Source organism: Macaca mulatta, chromosome 16 (assembly GCF_049350105.2).
Source record: "Macaca mulatta isolate MMU2019108-1 chromosome 16, T2T-MMU8v2.0, whole genome shotgun sequence".
NCBI lineage: Eukaryota > Metazoa > Chordata > Mammalia > Primates > Cercopithecidae > Macaca > Macaca mulatta.
This window is the reverse complement of record NC_133421.1, coordinates 5,303,038-5,318,190: the sequence shown is the minus strand read 5'-3', so window position 1 is coordinate 5,318,190 and position 15,153 is coordinate 5,303,038. Positions and strand designations below refer to the sequence as shown.

The 15,153-nt window shown below is 42.5% G+C and overlaps 1 protein-coding gene across 7 annotated transcripts in view; it reads left to right on the top strand.

Annotated features, from left to right (window-relative positions):
• NCBP3 (nuclear cap binding subunit 3) overlaps nt 1–15,153 on the top strand; it is a 42,729-nt gene that overhangs the window by 11,736 nt on the left and 15,840 nt on the right. For 5 of the 7 annotated variants that reach the window (XR_013405959.1, XR_013405958.1, XR_013405957.1 and 2 more), the window contains exons 4-9: nt 3,881–4,006; nt 7,354–7,482; nt 7,741–7,817; nt 8,855–8,963; nt 11,874–11,973; nt 12,880–12,983. Coding sequence is in view for 2 of the 7 variants with exons in the window: in XM_015118257.3 (XP_014973743.1) it covers nt 3,881–4,006; nt 7,354–7,482; nt 7,741–7,817; nt 8,855–8,963; nt 11,874–11,973; nt 12,880–12,983 (645 nt within the window). In the remaining 5 variants the exon portion in view is untranslated. The remainder of the gene's footprint in view (nt 1–3,880; nt 4,007–7,353; nt 7,483–7,740; nt 7,818–8,854; nt 8,964–11,873; nt 11,974–12,879; nt 12,984–15,153) is intronic. The other 2 variants (XR_013405960.1, XM_077969979.1) reach the window with 1 other exon arrangement.

The following is a 15,153-nucleotide window of genomic DNA, read 5'->3' as shown; positions in this document are numbered from 1 at the left end:
TCAAAAAAGAAATGAGGTTAGTGTGCCTTTTTTTGTTTCATCCACAGGCTTGGAGCTTGCTCCTTACGGAACTGCCGTCATTTCCTGTGGGAAAGATTTGGTTATTTATTTATTTATTTATTTTTTAGAGATGGGATCTCACTGTGTTGCCCAGGGTGGTCTTGAACTTCTAGATTCAAGTGATCCTCCCATCTCAGCCTCCCAAAGTACTGGGATTACAGGCGTGAGCTACCGCACCTGGCTTAAGACTTAGTTTTTAAAGGGATCATGGATTCTAATAACCTTTATTTAAAAAAAAGTTTCAGAGACTGACAGTGAGCTTTTCAATCTGAGATTTGGGAATTTTTCCTTTTTTTTTTTTTTTTTGTGAAAACCTGTACAGGATTAACCCTTCTCACAGTTTTAAGGTACTTCCCTGCTACTTTTTAGAGATTACTACCTAATTCTGAAATCGTAGCTGTGTGTTTGAGTTAGTACGTGGGATATAATTCTAGACTAGAAGATTTAAATCTAAATTCTTATGCTCTTGTCACCTAACTTGAGTTTTGACTGTTCTTTAATGATAGTTGTTAGCAGAATAGCAAAATAGGTCAACAGTTCTGCCTTTTTTTTTTTTTTGCATCATCTTCCCAAAGCAGATTTTGCTATAAACACAAAAAGAAAGCTGTCAGCATTTTTTTTTTTTTTTTTTAGACAGAGTTTCACTCTTGTTGCCCAGGCTGAAGTGCAATGGCATGATAGGCTCACCGCAACCTCCGCCTCCCGGGTTCAAGCGATTCTCCTGCCTCAGCCTCCCGAGTAGCTAGGATTACAGGCATGAGCCACAACGCCTGGTTAATTTTGTATTTTTAGTAGAGACGAGGTTTCTCCATGTTGGTCAGGCTGGTCTGGAACTCCCGACCTCAGGTGATCTGCCCACCTCGACCTTCCAAAGTGTTGGGATTACAGGCATGAACCACCGTGCCCAGCCTGCTGTCAGCATTTTTGATGAGCCTGTTCACTCTGGACTCTAATCTTTTCTTCATTAGCTCTTTTACAAACAGTTCATGCTCACCAAAGCACATTTGGAACATAGAACAGGAAGAAAAGTTGCTCACAGTCTACCATCCAAACCCAGTCATTGTCAATATTCCGTGTGTTTCCTTCCAATCTCTTATGGGCGTGAACTTCTGTTTTTCTCCTTTGTAGTCACATTGCTTTTTTTCGTTCCCTGGACAGTCCATGGTCAGCATTTCCATGTTACTGTATAGCCTGGCATTAGTCGTTCAGATCGTGCCATTCTCATTGTAATCTGTCTCTCTCCTACCTGTGTGCTTTGGCAAGTTGTGCTCACCTGAAATTCGCCACCTTCTCTTTTCCAGGGAACCCCAGGAAGTCCTTGTTAGTGGCTGGCAGTGCAGTAGTGAGCAGAGGCCTGAATGTGGATAAGATTGATTGAGTCCAAGGGCCTTCTCGGTGCTTGGAATTAAAAGCCATGACTTTGGAACAGAAAGAGCCTAAGGGAAGTAAGGAGATGGTTTCCTAGAAGGCAGCAGAAAGCAGGGAGAGCCCCAAGTGATGATAGAGGAAACAGACCGAGGATTAGGGAGAAAACATTAGGGAGACGTGTTGATCTGACAAAAAACATTAATTTTAAATGAGACTAGCATAGAAAACAAAGACCAAAAAAAATGACAAAAATAATTGCCAAGGGCATCATAACATTACAACATTAAAAAAACCTACAGGTGAAGAAATACCTTAAAAGCAAACAGGAAAGAGTATAAGGAACAAAATTTCTGGCCTCAGATGTCTTTTTTTTTTTTAAAAAAATAGAGAAGGTCTCACTATGTTGCCCAGGCTGGTCTCAAACTCTTGGGTTCAAGCAATCCTCTCATCTCGGCCTCCCAAGGTGCCGGGATTACGGGCACGAGCCACTGCACCCAGCCTCACATGTCTATTTTAAGTTAGAGAAGTCGTACACATCAAAACTTGGGCAATGAATAATCCTGTTCAAAAGAAGCAGGTAAAGATACAAAGAAAAAAAAAAAAGAGAGGCAGGCGCTGGGTGCAGTGGTGCACACCTGTGATCCTGCACTTTGGAAGACCGAGACAGACGGATCACTGGAGGTCAGGAATTCAAGACCAGCCTGGGCAACATACTGAAACCCCATCTCTGCAAAAAATAAAAAAATTAGCTGAGCACGGTGGTTTTTTCTTTTGGAAAAGGTCTTACTCTGTTGCCCAGGCTGGAGTGCGGTTGTGCGATCATGGCTCTTTGCAGCCTCAACCTCCTGGGCTCAAGCAATCCCACCTCAGCCTCCTGAGTACCTGGGACTGTAGCTGTACACCACCACACTCAGCTAATTTTTAAATTTTTGGTAGAGATAGGGTCTCCTGGTGTTACCTAGGCTGGCCTCTCGAACTGCTGGGCTCAAGCAGTCCTCCCACCTCAGCCTCCCAAAGTGCTGGGATTATAGGCATGAGCCACAATGCCCACCTGGATTCATAAATCTTCACAGTATCTTTATCTTTTTAAATCTGGGCTGTCAGGAAAGTACTCAACTGAGTTACTCTGGCCACACTCACATGGGCTCCTGTTAAACGCATCTCTTAACTCTTTGAGATTTAAAATTATTATGTGTTTAAAATTGTTAAACACATTTTTTTATTTGTAAAATTTTTTTGTTTTAAATAGAAGTAGTAGCATATATCTACAGAAGAAGGATGGGAGAAAAAAATTTTTAATTTTGTTACTAGCATGTAAAAACATGCTTGGGAGTAACAGCCATTAAATTCTTTCTTTAAATTTTATTTTATTATTATTTTTTTGAGACGGAGTCTCGCTCTGTCGCCCAGGCTGGAGTGTAATGGCGCGATCTCGGCTCACTGCAAGCTCTACCTCCCGGGTTCACGCCATTCTCCTGCCTCAGCCTCACGAATAGCTGGGACTACAGGCGCCCGCCGCCTCGCCCGGCTAGTTTTTTGTATTTTTTAGTAGAGACGGGGTTTCACCGTGTTAGCCAGGATGGTCTCGATCTCCTGACCTCGTGATCCGCCCGTCTCGGCCTCGCAAAGTGCTGGGATTACAGGCTTGAGCCACCGTGCCTGGCCAGAATTACGTTTTTAATAGACCCTTCCAGTTTGCCCTTCAAAGTGACGATGCCCACCAGCAGGGGAAGTAACTCTTTCCCCTACTTACTGCCAACATTTCGCACTAAAATATGTAAGATATCTTGATTCAAGTACCAGAGACGCGGGAAAAATGAGATGTAAAATCTGGTCGGTGAAAACTGCTGTCCTCTTGTTTTCATGTGCATGTTAATGATCAGTAGTGAGGTCAGCCCATCTCCTCACATGGTTATTGGCCTTTTGTATTTCCTTTTATGTAAATTGCTTACTCATGTCCTTTGCCCATTTTTATTTTGGGTTGTCTTTTTTTTCTTAATTGACTTGTAGGATCTCTTTAGTTTCATGCTTTGACATAGTCATGGGCAGCATCTTTCAGAATTGTCTCCACTACTGCACATTTCTCTTCAATATACATTTAAAAATTTTGGAATCAGCCAGTTAGCTTCAACAAATACTCCTGTTGAGCTTGATAGTGCTCTGATTGCTACAGATTAATGTGGGGAGAGGTATCATGTATTTTATCAACACCCTTTGTTTGATATTTCTGAGCCTGATACACCTGCTCCGAATTAATGCTGTTGTTCAGTGATAAAAGTTAAGGTAGTTTATCTTACTGTTGTGTCTCGTGCTCTTTTGAAATAATTGTAGTTTCTCTCAGCATGTTTCTTTCTAAACTCGTGCTGTCTGAACTGTTAGGAAGGAGGGCGGATGGGATGTGCAGTTGCGGGCAGGAAAATTCTATCATCTTTTCTGTGTCTTGTCTTTCTAGCAATTCCCAAAGTGAGACTGGAGACAATCTATATTTGCGGAGTAGATGAGATGAGCACCCAAGATGTCTTTTCCTATTTTAAAGAATATCCTCCAGCTCACATCGAGTGGTTGGATGATACCTCCTGTAAGTACACCGAGTTTTCTGTGAATATGCTTTTGTTGATGATTTTTCAAGAGGTCCTGCCATCAGAGATGATGAATGATTATGGCTCATACTACTTGTTTATGCCTAACTTCTGCTGTTAGTCCAGGAGAGAAAAACTTGTCGAGCAGTGAAGCCCAGCATGCCTTTACCAGTCTGCCAGCCCATACCCCGTAGTCTTCCAAGTCAGCTTAGAGGTGGTGGCCAGGGCTCTAGGAGGTGGGTTACTGGCTTCTGAATCTGCCATACTCGAGTGAGGCCCCTTTAACACTCACCTTTTCCCAATAAAGGAGAGGATCCAACTGCATAGACTTGGGGCTGCATTTTCAGAGCCTTGGACTTTGTCGTTGCTGCCTTCTGTACTGTTACTCAGAGGGCTGTGTCTCTGACCTAGAGAGAGACCAGTATACACACTCGACATGTCGAGTGTCATTCTGAATAGCAGAATGACCTAGAGCTAAACACTCTCGTAGACCTCTCCTTTCTGCTTGCCTTGAACTGCGTGTTCTAGAATATCACCTGCTTGCCCTAACCCATGAGCTTTCCACCTTGTGGGCCAACTGTAATTTTAACTTTCTGCTTACTGTAAGTCTGACCTGACCTCTTGTTACTGCTTTGCTGGCTTCTTGTCTTGACTCACGTCTAGTCTGGCTTTCCTTGCTGCCAGCTGGCTGACCTACTAGGTAGCACCCTGGATAGCAGCCTGGTTTTCTTAGCTGCTCTCTTCGGAAGGTGTCTTCACTGAAGGAGAAACATGACTGAGTGAAACATTTTTCTCCTTTTTTCTTTCTGTTTAACTTACACTATCCAAATCAGGAACCGGCAAAGCTTTTTCTGTGAAGGGCTGGAATACAGATATTTGAGGCTTTGTAGGCTTAACGGTCTCTGTCACACGTGCTCAGCTCTGCTGTGGTAGCATGAAAGCAACTATAAATAATACGTAAACTATGAGCCTGGCTGTTTTCCGGTAGAATTTTATTTACACAAACAGGTGGTAGGCCGGGCATGGTAGCTCACTCCTGTAATCCCAGCACTTTGGGCAGATCACTTGAGATCAGAAGTTCAAGACCAGCCTGGCCAACCTGGCAGAACCCCGTCTCTACTAAAAATACAAAAATTAGCCTGATGTGGCAATGCATGCCTATAATCCCAGCTATTCAGGAGGCTGAGGCAGGAGAGTTGCTTGAATCCGGGAGGCAGAGGCAGCAGCGAGCCGAGAAAGTGCCATTGCACTCCAGCCTGGGCAACAGAGTAAGACTTCATTTCAAAAAAAACAAAAAAACAAAAAACAAAAAACAGGTGGTAGATGTATGTAGTTTATTGTATATTAATCATACCTACATAAAGCTGGCACAAATATAAATAAACAACAGGTGGTGGGCTAACTTTTGCTTGAGGGTTATAGTTTACTAACCCTGATCTCAGTCATTAAAACTGTGAAGGCATAGTAGAATTGGAGGGGCTCTCAGAATTACTTAGTTCACCTACCTCGTGTTATTTATCAGAACCTGAGAAACAGAGGAAGGAACATGTTGCCTAAGGCCACGTGGCACATTAGTAACAGAAGTGAGAGCCTCAGACCTTCATTTCCCAAACTGAGATACAGGGGACACAGAAGTTTGAGAAATACTCTTTTAAACAAAGTTAAAGAGGTTTATTTTCTGTGAGACTTCTCAAAACCCTTTTCTTGCTAAATTATCTTCCTTAAAGGGGCACATTAAATTAGTTGCTACAAAGCCAACTGGCTGTCATGCCTCCATTCTCCATATCCCAGGGATACCTCCGTCACCCACGTTTTCCAGAGGGAAGGGGGAACATCACTTAGCACGTCCCGACAAGGAACAGCAAAGGGCTTCCTGTAGGGGGCGGTAGTGTAAAGGACAATCCAAACTTATTTGACAGTTATCATCAAGAACTGCTAATACTTGAATATTCAGTATTTAACTACCTGTGTTCTGTCCCAAGTAGTTTTAATATACACAACCCTTTTTCATGGAATACTTATTTTGTGGAACCCAGTTTGGAAATGCAGCTCTAGGCTAATTTCATCAGAGAGGTTTTACTATCCTTTTCTTTCTTTTCCCTTCCCTTTCCTCTCTCTTTTCCCTTTCCCTTTCCTTCTTCCCCCTTCCCCCTTCCCCTTCCCCCTTCCCCTTCCCCTTCCCCTTCCCCTTTCCCCTTTCCCCCTTCCCTTCCCCCTTTCCTTTTCTTCTCTTTTCTTTTTTTTTATTTTCTTGACAGTGTCACTCTGTTGCCCAGGCTGGAATGCAGTGTCATCATCTTGGCTCACTGCAAGCTCTGCCTTCCAGGTTCATGCCATTCTGCCTCAGCCTCCCGATTAGCTGGGACCACATGCACCTGCCACCATGTCCGGCTAATTTTTTGTATTTGTAGTAGAGGCTGGGTTTCACCATGTTAGCCAGGATGGTCTCCATCTTCTGACCTCATGATCCGCCCGGTTCGGCCTCCCAGAGTGCGCTCGCTCTCACTCTCTCTCTCTTTTTCTCTTTCTCTCTCTCTCTCTCTTTCTCTTTCTCTTCCTCCCTCCCTCCCTCCCTCCCTCCCTCCCTCCCTCCCTCCCTCCCTCTCTCTCTCTCTCTCTCTCTCTCTTTCTTTCTTTCTTTCTTTCTTTCTTTCTTTCTTTCTTTCTTTCTTTCTTTCTTCTTTCTTTCTCTTTCTTTCATCTCTCTCTTTCCCTCCCTCCCCCCCTCCCTTCCTCCCTCCCTCCCTTCCTTCAGCTTCTCATTTCTTTTGTATTTTTTTTTTTTTTTTTAGTAGAGACTGGGTTTCACCGGGTTAGCCAGGATGGTCTCCATCTCCCGACCTCGTGATCCGCCCGTCTCGGCCTCCAAAAGTGCTGGGATTACAGGCTTGAGCCACCGCGCCCGGCCTTCTCATTTCTTTTGAGACAAAGCCTCACCCTGTTACCCAGGCTGGAGTGCAGTGGTGTGACTTCAGCACACTGCAGCCTCAATATCCTGGACTCAATCCATCCTCCCACCTCAGCCTCCCAAGCACCTGGACTACAGGCTCATGCCACCATACCCAGCTAATTTTTCTATTTTTTGTAGAGACAGGGTGTCACTATGTTGCCCAGGATGATCTCCCTTCAAGCAAATCTCCTGCCTTACCCTCCCAAAGTACTGGGATTACAGGCTTGAGTCACCATGCCTGGTCTGTGTTTCTCTTCATTAGTTGGTTTGTATATTTACTGATGATAATCTGTTGCTAGATGGGGCTGTAGTGATGAATGCGATGCGGAATCTACTCTCAAGAAGCTTTTACCATTTGCAAAGCCATGTAATGTCTTATTTTACATTTTATTTTAGGTAATGTAGTTTGGCTGGATGAAATGACAGCCACACGAGCACTTATCAATATGAGCTCCCTGCCTGCCCAGGATAAGATAAGAAGCAGGGATGCCAGTGAGGACAAGTCAGCCGAGAAAAGGAAAAAAGGTAACTGAACACAAAGGAGGGAACTGGGGTCTGAAAGTCCTTCTTTACACAGTCCTGTTGTGGGTCTTTGAGTTTCTGAGCAGAGCTCTATGTAGCATCTCATCACCAAGCATTTCTGAACTAAGCTATGATGCTTTAGATCATCAGGAAATAGGAGAAAATACTGGACTTTTAAAATTATATGAGATAGTTCATCTTGTATCTCATTTTATGAAATATTTTATCTTGTTTCGTCTTGTCCTTCACATTCCATTTTAGACAAGCAAGAGGACAGTTCAGAGGATGATGAAGCTGAAGAAGGAGAGGTTGAAGATGAGAATTCCAGTGATGTGGAGGTTAGTAACAGTGGAAAGACAGGTGGAAAGTTACTGTAAAAAGTTGCTTACTGTCTTTTTAATTTAAGCCTTAAAGACTTAGTTGTGTTTTTTTCTCTTTTTTTTTTTTTTTTTTTTTTTTTTTTTTTGAGACGGAGTCTTGCTCTGTCGCCCAGGCTGGAGTGCAGTGGCCGGATCTCAGCTCACTGCAAGCTCCGCCTCCCGGGTTCACGCCATTCTCCTGCCTCAGCCTCCCGAGTAGCTGGGACTACAGGCGCCCACCACCTCGCCCGGCTAGTTTTTTGTATTTTTTAGTAGAGACGGGGTTTCACCGTATTAGCCAGGATGGTCTCGATCTCCTGACCTTGTGATCTGCCTATCTCGGCCTCCCAAAGTGCTGGGATTACAGGCTTGAGCCACCGTGCCCGGCTCTCTAGCTTTCACCGTTAGACCTTCTGAGGGTGCACCAGGCTCTTGTCCTTTAAGTTCGCATGGATATAACGATTCACCTTGAAATCTCAGAATAGTACTCATGCTTCTACAAAAGAGAAAATAGTTTTATTGAGAAATACTTCGAAGTGTTATCTAATTGGTAAAATGAAGAAACAGCAAGTAATGGCATACTTCCTAATGGATTATGTACTATTGTTAAAAATATTAGCATGTATTCATTTAAAAAATATTTCCTGAGTACCTATTGTATACCGTATTCTAAGTGCTAGGGATATAGCTTCAAGTCAAACAAAGTCCTGGCCCTCTTGGAGCCTGCACTCTAGTGGGGAGTACAGAGGATATACTGATGCACAGATACCTTACACTGTGTCAGGTGGCGATGAGTGCTGTGAAAACTAAAGAGTAGGGGATAGAGAATGATGGAGACTGTTCTTTTAGACAAGGTGGGCTGGGGAAACCTCTGAGTTAGAAATTCTACAGAGGAACTAGTGCTGTAATGCTTGCAAGTATTAAAGGTAGAATGCTTTTCTTGATGGTAGCTTTACTACTGAATAAATATCAAAAGGACTTTAATTTTTATATTAAAAATACTCTTCTTTCTTAAGTTGGACACGTTGTCTCAGGTAGAAGAGGAGTCTTTGTTAAGAAACGATCTTCGTCCAGCTAACAAACTTGCTAAAGGAAACAGGTTATTCATGAGATTTGCTACAAAAGGTAAATATGATATTTGGTATTGTTTCGTATTTTCAATCAAAATGAGTTATTATGGAATGACATCCTTTTTTTTTGGATAGAAGTTAGATCAAGTAATCTCAAAGTTCCTTTTGAACTATAATATTCTGTGCTTATGAAGTAATTGTTTGCCACCTGAGTTGGAATTTCTGATTTTAAAAGTGAATATTAACTATTTGTATATTTCTGTGACTTCTGGCTAAAGTGAGTTATTTTCTGTTAAAACTGGTTTGCCCCATATGTTTTCAGCCAGTTACCATCTGAATTATGAAATCTTTAAAATGAAACTTTATTACAGCAACGTCCTCCTGAACATTGCCAATGTACCATTCAGTTCTAATTCCCTTCTCATAAGACTGTTTACACACAGTGACTTTTGGTGGGCATTTAAAATGTGTATGTGTATATATGCATACACATATACACATATTGGTTTTTTCAATCATTTGAGAGTTAATTGAAGACAAAAGCCATCACCCCTAAATGTATTCCAAAGAACAAGAACATTGTCTTATACATAGCACACTTACCAAAATCAAGAAATTTAACATTAATACAGTACTGTTACCTAATCCATAGTCGATATTCAAATTTTGTCAGTTGTTCCAATAATGTCCTTTATATATTCCCCGCCCAGCCCCCAGGTCTAGGATCCATCCAGGACTGAGTGTGTAAGTATGTAATGTTTCCTTAGTCCCCCTTAAGCTGGAACTACTTCTATCCTCCCATGTTTTCCAAGAGTATAGGTTTACTATTGTATAGAATGTCCCTCAGTTTGGGTTTGTCTGATGATTCCTCGTGGTTGAATTTGGGTTGTGCATTTCAGACAGTCGTGCCACAGAAGCAATGTCATGTTATTTCAAGGCATCACGTCAGGAGGCCTGGGATACTTACTCGTCCCAGTCCTAGGGGCGTTCACTTTATTCACTTGGTTAAGATAATCATCACTAGGTTTTTCCACTGTAAAGTTACTATTTTTCCATTTGTAATTTAAAAATTGGTGGGCTGGCCAGATACAGTGGCGCATGCCTGTAATTGCAACACTTTGGGAGGCAACATAGCAAGACCTCATCCCTATTTTTAAAAATTAAAAAATGAATAAAATAAAAAATTGGTGGGCAGATACTTTGAAATCATGTAAATAGCTGTTGCTCATCGGAGCTTCATGCAGTAGCTTTAGTATCTGTTGATGCCTTTCTGACTGTATCATTTCTTTACTAGTAGACAGGTGCTCTACGGAAGAGCTTTCTGTTTTTACGTATTTGTTTGTTTATTTACCTCAGTTTAGAATCCTGGCTTCTTTATTCAGTGGGTTATCATCCAATAATATCAGTATTTTATGTTATTTATTTTTTTGTTTGTTTTGAGATGGAGTCTCGCTCTGTTGCCAGGCCAGAGTGCAGTGGCGCGATCTCAGCTCACTGCAACCTCTGCCTCCTTGGTTCAAGCAATTCTCCTGTCTCGGCCTCCCTAGTAGCTGGGACTGCAGGTGCACGCCACCATGCCCAGCTAATTTTTGTGTTTTTAGTACAGATGGGTTTCACCATGTGGGCCAGGGTGGTCTTGATCTCTCTTTTTTTTTTTTTTTTGAGATGGAGTCTCGCTCTGTCGCCCAGGCTGGAGTGCAGTGGCGCGATCTCGGCTCACTGCAAGCTCCACCTCCCAGGTTCATGCCATTCTCCTGCCTCAGCCTCCCGAGTAGCTGGGACTACAGGCGCCTGCCACCATGCCCAGCTAATTTTTTGTATTTTTAGTAGAGATGGGGTTTCACCGTGTTAGCCAGGGTGGTCTGGATTTCCTGACCTCGTGATCCACCCACCTCGGCCTCCCAAAGTGCTGGGATTATAGGCTTGAGCCACCGCGCCCGGCCTCGATCTCTTGACCTTGTGATCCGCCTGCCTCGGCCTCCCAAAGTGCTGGGATTACAGGCGTGAGCCACCGCGCCCAGCCTGATATCAGTATTTTAATTTACAAATTGTCTTGGATTTGGCCGGTAGAACGCCTTTCTTTCTTTATGGCACAGCAAAACATCTTGCTTTTCCAGACTCATTTTGCATCTTACCTGCTCCACATGTGGAATCAGCCATTTCTCCAAGGAGCTGGTGGGCATGGTTTGAGGGGTTTGGGGGTTGGGGGCTCTACATGCTGGTTTGTGTTGTCACGTTTACCTGCAGCACTGGATATATTTACAGTGGGGTTTGTTCTTTACAGTCAGAGTGTCCAAGAACTGTAGAAGGCCTTTGTATTACTGCTTTGGACAAAAATTTATGATGACTGACCACCTTTCTTTCCTGTTAACTGACATTTCAACTTGACATATGTGATCTTTACCACATTTACTCATTTAAGTGGCTGTTTGAGTACATTCTACATGTACAGTACTATGCTGTTTTTTTAAGCCATTCTGAGGAACACAATAAGCTGGAAAAAATGATTTACCAAATACATGGAATTGTATATAGTCTGTTTCCTTAATCCTGATTCTGTGTTGTTGGCATGTTATTCCAAAGTGAATATCATCTTTCATGGGGTGGCAAAAATGCCACCATTTTGAGAAAGCCTTTTTGATTCCTGAGTACCTGTAATGACCTAAAGCTCTTTTATGCCTCTTGGAACCTTGTATCTTGTATTGTTTATTTTTGTTTTCTCCATTAAGTCATTTGGCTCCAAAACAGCAGTTTCAACCTTGTTCATCTCTGTATTTTGCTTTGTCCCCTCTACACTGCATTGCTGTAGCGGGCACTCAGAGTGTGAATGTTGGTAGTGGATTTTTACTTTTTGTTGGCAAATTGCGCTGATCTGATTCCAGCTATGGAAAACATTTTAAAAAAAATTCAACATTGTCTTCGTACTCTCGGGAAATCCTCGGTGATTATTGTCATTCATTTGTAGATGACAAAAAGGAGCTTGGAGCAGCCAGAAGAAGTCAGTATTACATGAAATATGGGAATCCAAATTACGGAGGCATGAAAGGAATTCTTAGCAATTCATGGTAAGCCCAAAACCGTCAAATGCAATAGTATTTAAGTTTTTCTTAATCCTTTAGTTGGCATTCTGTGGTGAAATGTCTAAACCCTGTGTAGACTGGGAGGAAGACAAGAGGGAAGAATTCAAGATTCTTAAATGTGGTAAATGATGGGGAATGCTGAGTTTTAGTTAGTTACATTTAAAATATCTGTGTTAGTACCTAACATTGTGTCAACATGTAGTTGAAATGAATTAGTGAGGCCGGACGCGGTGGCTCACGCCTGTAATCCCAGCACTTTGGGAGGACGAGGCGAGCAGATCACCTGAGGTTAGGAGTTTGAGACCAGCCTGGCCAACATGGTGAAACCCCATCTCTACTAAAAATACAAAAATTAGTCTTGCATGGTAGTGGGCGCCTGTAATGCCACCTACTCAGGAGGCTGAGGCAGGAGAATTGCTTGAACCCAAGAGGCGAAGGTTGCAGTGAGCTGAGACGGTGCCTTTGCACTTCAGCCTGTGAGACAGATCAAGACTCCATCACAAAAAAAAAAAAAAAAAAAAAAAAGGCCGGGCGCGGTGGCTCAAGCCTGTAATCCCAGCACTTTGGGAGGCCGAGACGGGTGGATCACGAGGTCAGAAGATCGAGACCATCCTGGCTAACACGGTGAAACCCCGTCTCTACTAAAAAATACAAAAAACTAGCCGGGCGAGGTGGCGGGCGCCTGTAGTCCCAGCTACTCGGGAGGCTGAGGCAGGAGAATGGCGTGAACCCGGGAGGCGGAGCTTGCAGTGAGCTGAGATCCGGCCACTGCACTCCAGCCTGGGCGACAGAGCAAGACTCCGTCTCAAAAAAAAAAAAAAAAAGAAATAGTGGATTTCAAGGTCCTTCCTATTAGTTTTTGATTGTGTGCTTATTTTGGCATTCTTGCAGGAAGCGAAGATATCATTCCCGTCGTATTCAGCGGGACGTGATCAAGAAGAGAGCCCTGATTGGGGATGACGTTGGCTTGACGTCGTATAAACATCGGCATTCTGGTAGTTGCCTGCTCAGCTCTTGGGTAGACACATGTTTGGCTCCTGAAATCATATTTTTATTCTTAATGCAATCTTTTAAGGTTCCAAACTTTATCATCCTCTCTTCCTTGCCCTCACCCTCTGCCAACATATAGGAAAGTAAGTCAAGTCACAATTAATTTTAAGTTGCCCAAAGAGGTCAAATGATTTTGTAAAAGCTGTTCTATCAAAAAAGGCAAAATGTGACATAGGAAAAATTAAAACATAACTTTCCTTAAGATCCTAATTTTTCTACTATTAATATCAGCAGCTGCATGAAAACAATTTTTTTTTTTTAAGATGGAGTCTCGCTCTGTCTCCCAGGCTGGAGTGCAGTGGCTTGATCTCGGCTCACTGCAGCCTCTACCTCCTGGATTCAAGCAGTTCTCCTGCCTTAGCCTCCCGAGTAGCTGGGACTACAGGCACGCGCCACCATGCCCAGCTAACTTTTGTATTTTTAGTAGAGACGGGCGTTTCACCATGTTGGCCAGGCTGGCCTTGAACTCCTGACCTTGTGTTCCACCCACTTCGGCCTCCCAAAGTGCTGGGATTACAGGCGTGAGCCACCGTGCCTGGCCAAAAACAATTTTTAAAATTATTCTATCAGATGAACTGATTGTATTGTTCTTTTTCTGTATTAAAAATAGGCTGCTGTGTTGAGTGCTTTGTGCGTGTTGGTTTGTGCATGTGAATGCCTCAGAAAAGTGGGATATCATGACCTGGGTTTCTTTCTCCTTTTTTTGGTGCTTATTGTAAAAGAACCATTTTATTTATATTTTATAAAGAATTATTCTTGTTTTGAGCCTAATCTGTGGAATCTTCTACATGCCTAATAGAACTAGCCAAGTCAGCATACAAAATAACATACACACACATTTATCATTGCAATGGGGACAGAAAGGGATGAAGTCTAGACATTTTATTTAATGTGTATATACAAAATTGTGTATTTGAGATCTACATGTTAATAATACACATAGTCTGGGAACAGTGGCTCACACCTGTAATCCCAGCACTTTGGGAGGCCAAGGCAGGAGGATCAGTTGAAACCAGGAGTTCGAAACCAGCCTGGGCAACATAGTGAGACCTTGTCTTTACAAAAAATTAAAAAATTAGCCAGACCAGGCATGATGGCACATGCCTGTGGTCCCAGCTACCTGGGAGGCTGAGATTGCCTGAGCCTGGGAGGTCAAGGCTGTAGTGAGCCAAGATTGTGCCACTGTATTCCAACCTGGGTGACAGAGCAAGACCTTGTCTCAAAATAATAATAATAACACATATACTTTTCTGTTACACAGTTACACTTTTCCAATTTTAGTTACTTTAAAATATTTTCATCATACACTTTTTATTTCCATATTAAGGAAATTAAAAAGCAAATTGCCCCTATTTCTAGTACCCTGTATGATGACTAATTTCATCTTACATTTTTCCCATGTGTGTATTTTCATAATAAGTAGTATAACTCTTGTGAACATATACTTTATATTCTACTTCTTTCGTTTATCGTATTTTTCCATTTTCATTATTCATGGTGCTTATGTTCTCTAAAGTCACTGTGAATGCTGAATTAGCAAATACTGAATGCACATAGCCTCTGGTCACATCATTTTTGTCAGTTGATAATATGTAACCTTGTTTTACATATGTTTCTCTTTAAAGACACCTTATTTAAGATACATTGTTGATTTGTTAACGTTGAGTTCACGGCCAATAGCCCTATAACTCATGCCTGAACACACCTTACCTGACATGGTATTTTTCCACAAGGCACATCAGTGCCCTCTCGCATCTTGGAACGCTAGGCAGCACTTCAGCGCAACACTCAGGGCCATTTTAAGCAGTGACATCAGCAGCAGGCACACAAGTGTGAAAAATGCGGCACTCGTCAGTCGGACTGAAACAGACGCTTGTTTACAGCATGAGATGAAACAGGAAGGCAGAGTGTTGCTTTGTTTGACCTCTGCTGGGAGTGTGTGTGCCTGGTGACTCAGATTTTTTTTGCCATACTGTGCGTGCCAGCAAATGACCATGGAAGCATTGCAAGTATTCATTTTGGAGTTACAAATAAATTTGGCAAATTTGCAAATACAAAATTTGTGAATAACAAGGGTCAGTTGTGTTTTAAATGACTTTATGGTATTTGATTAGG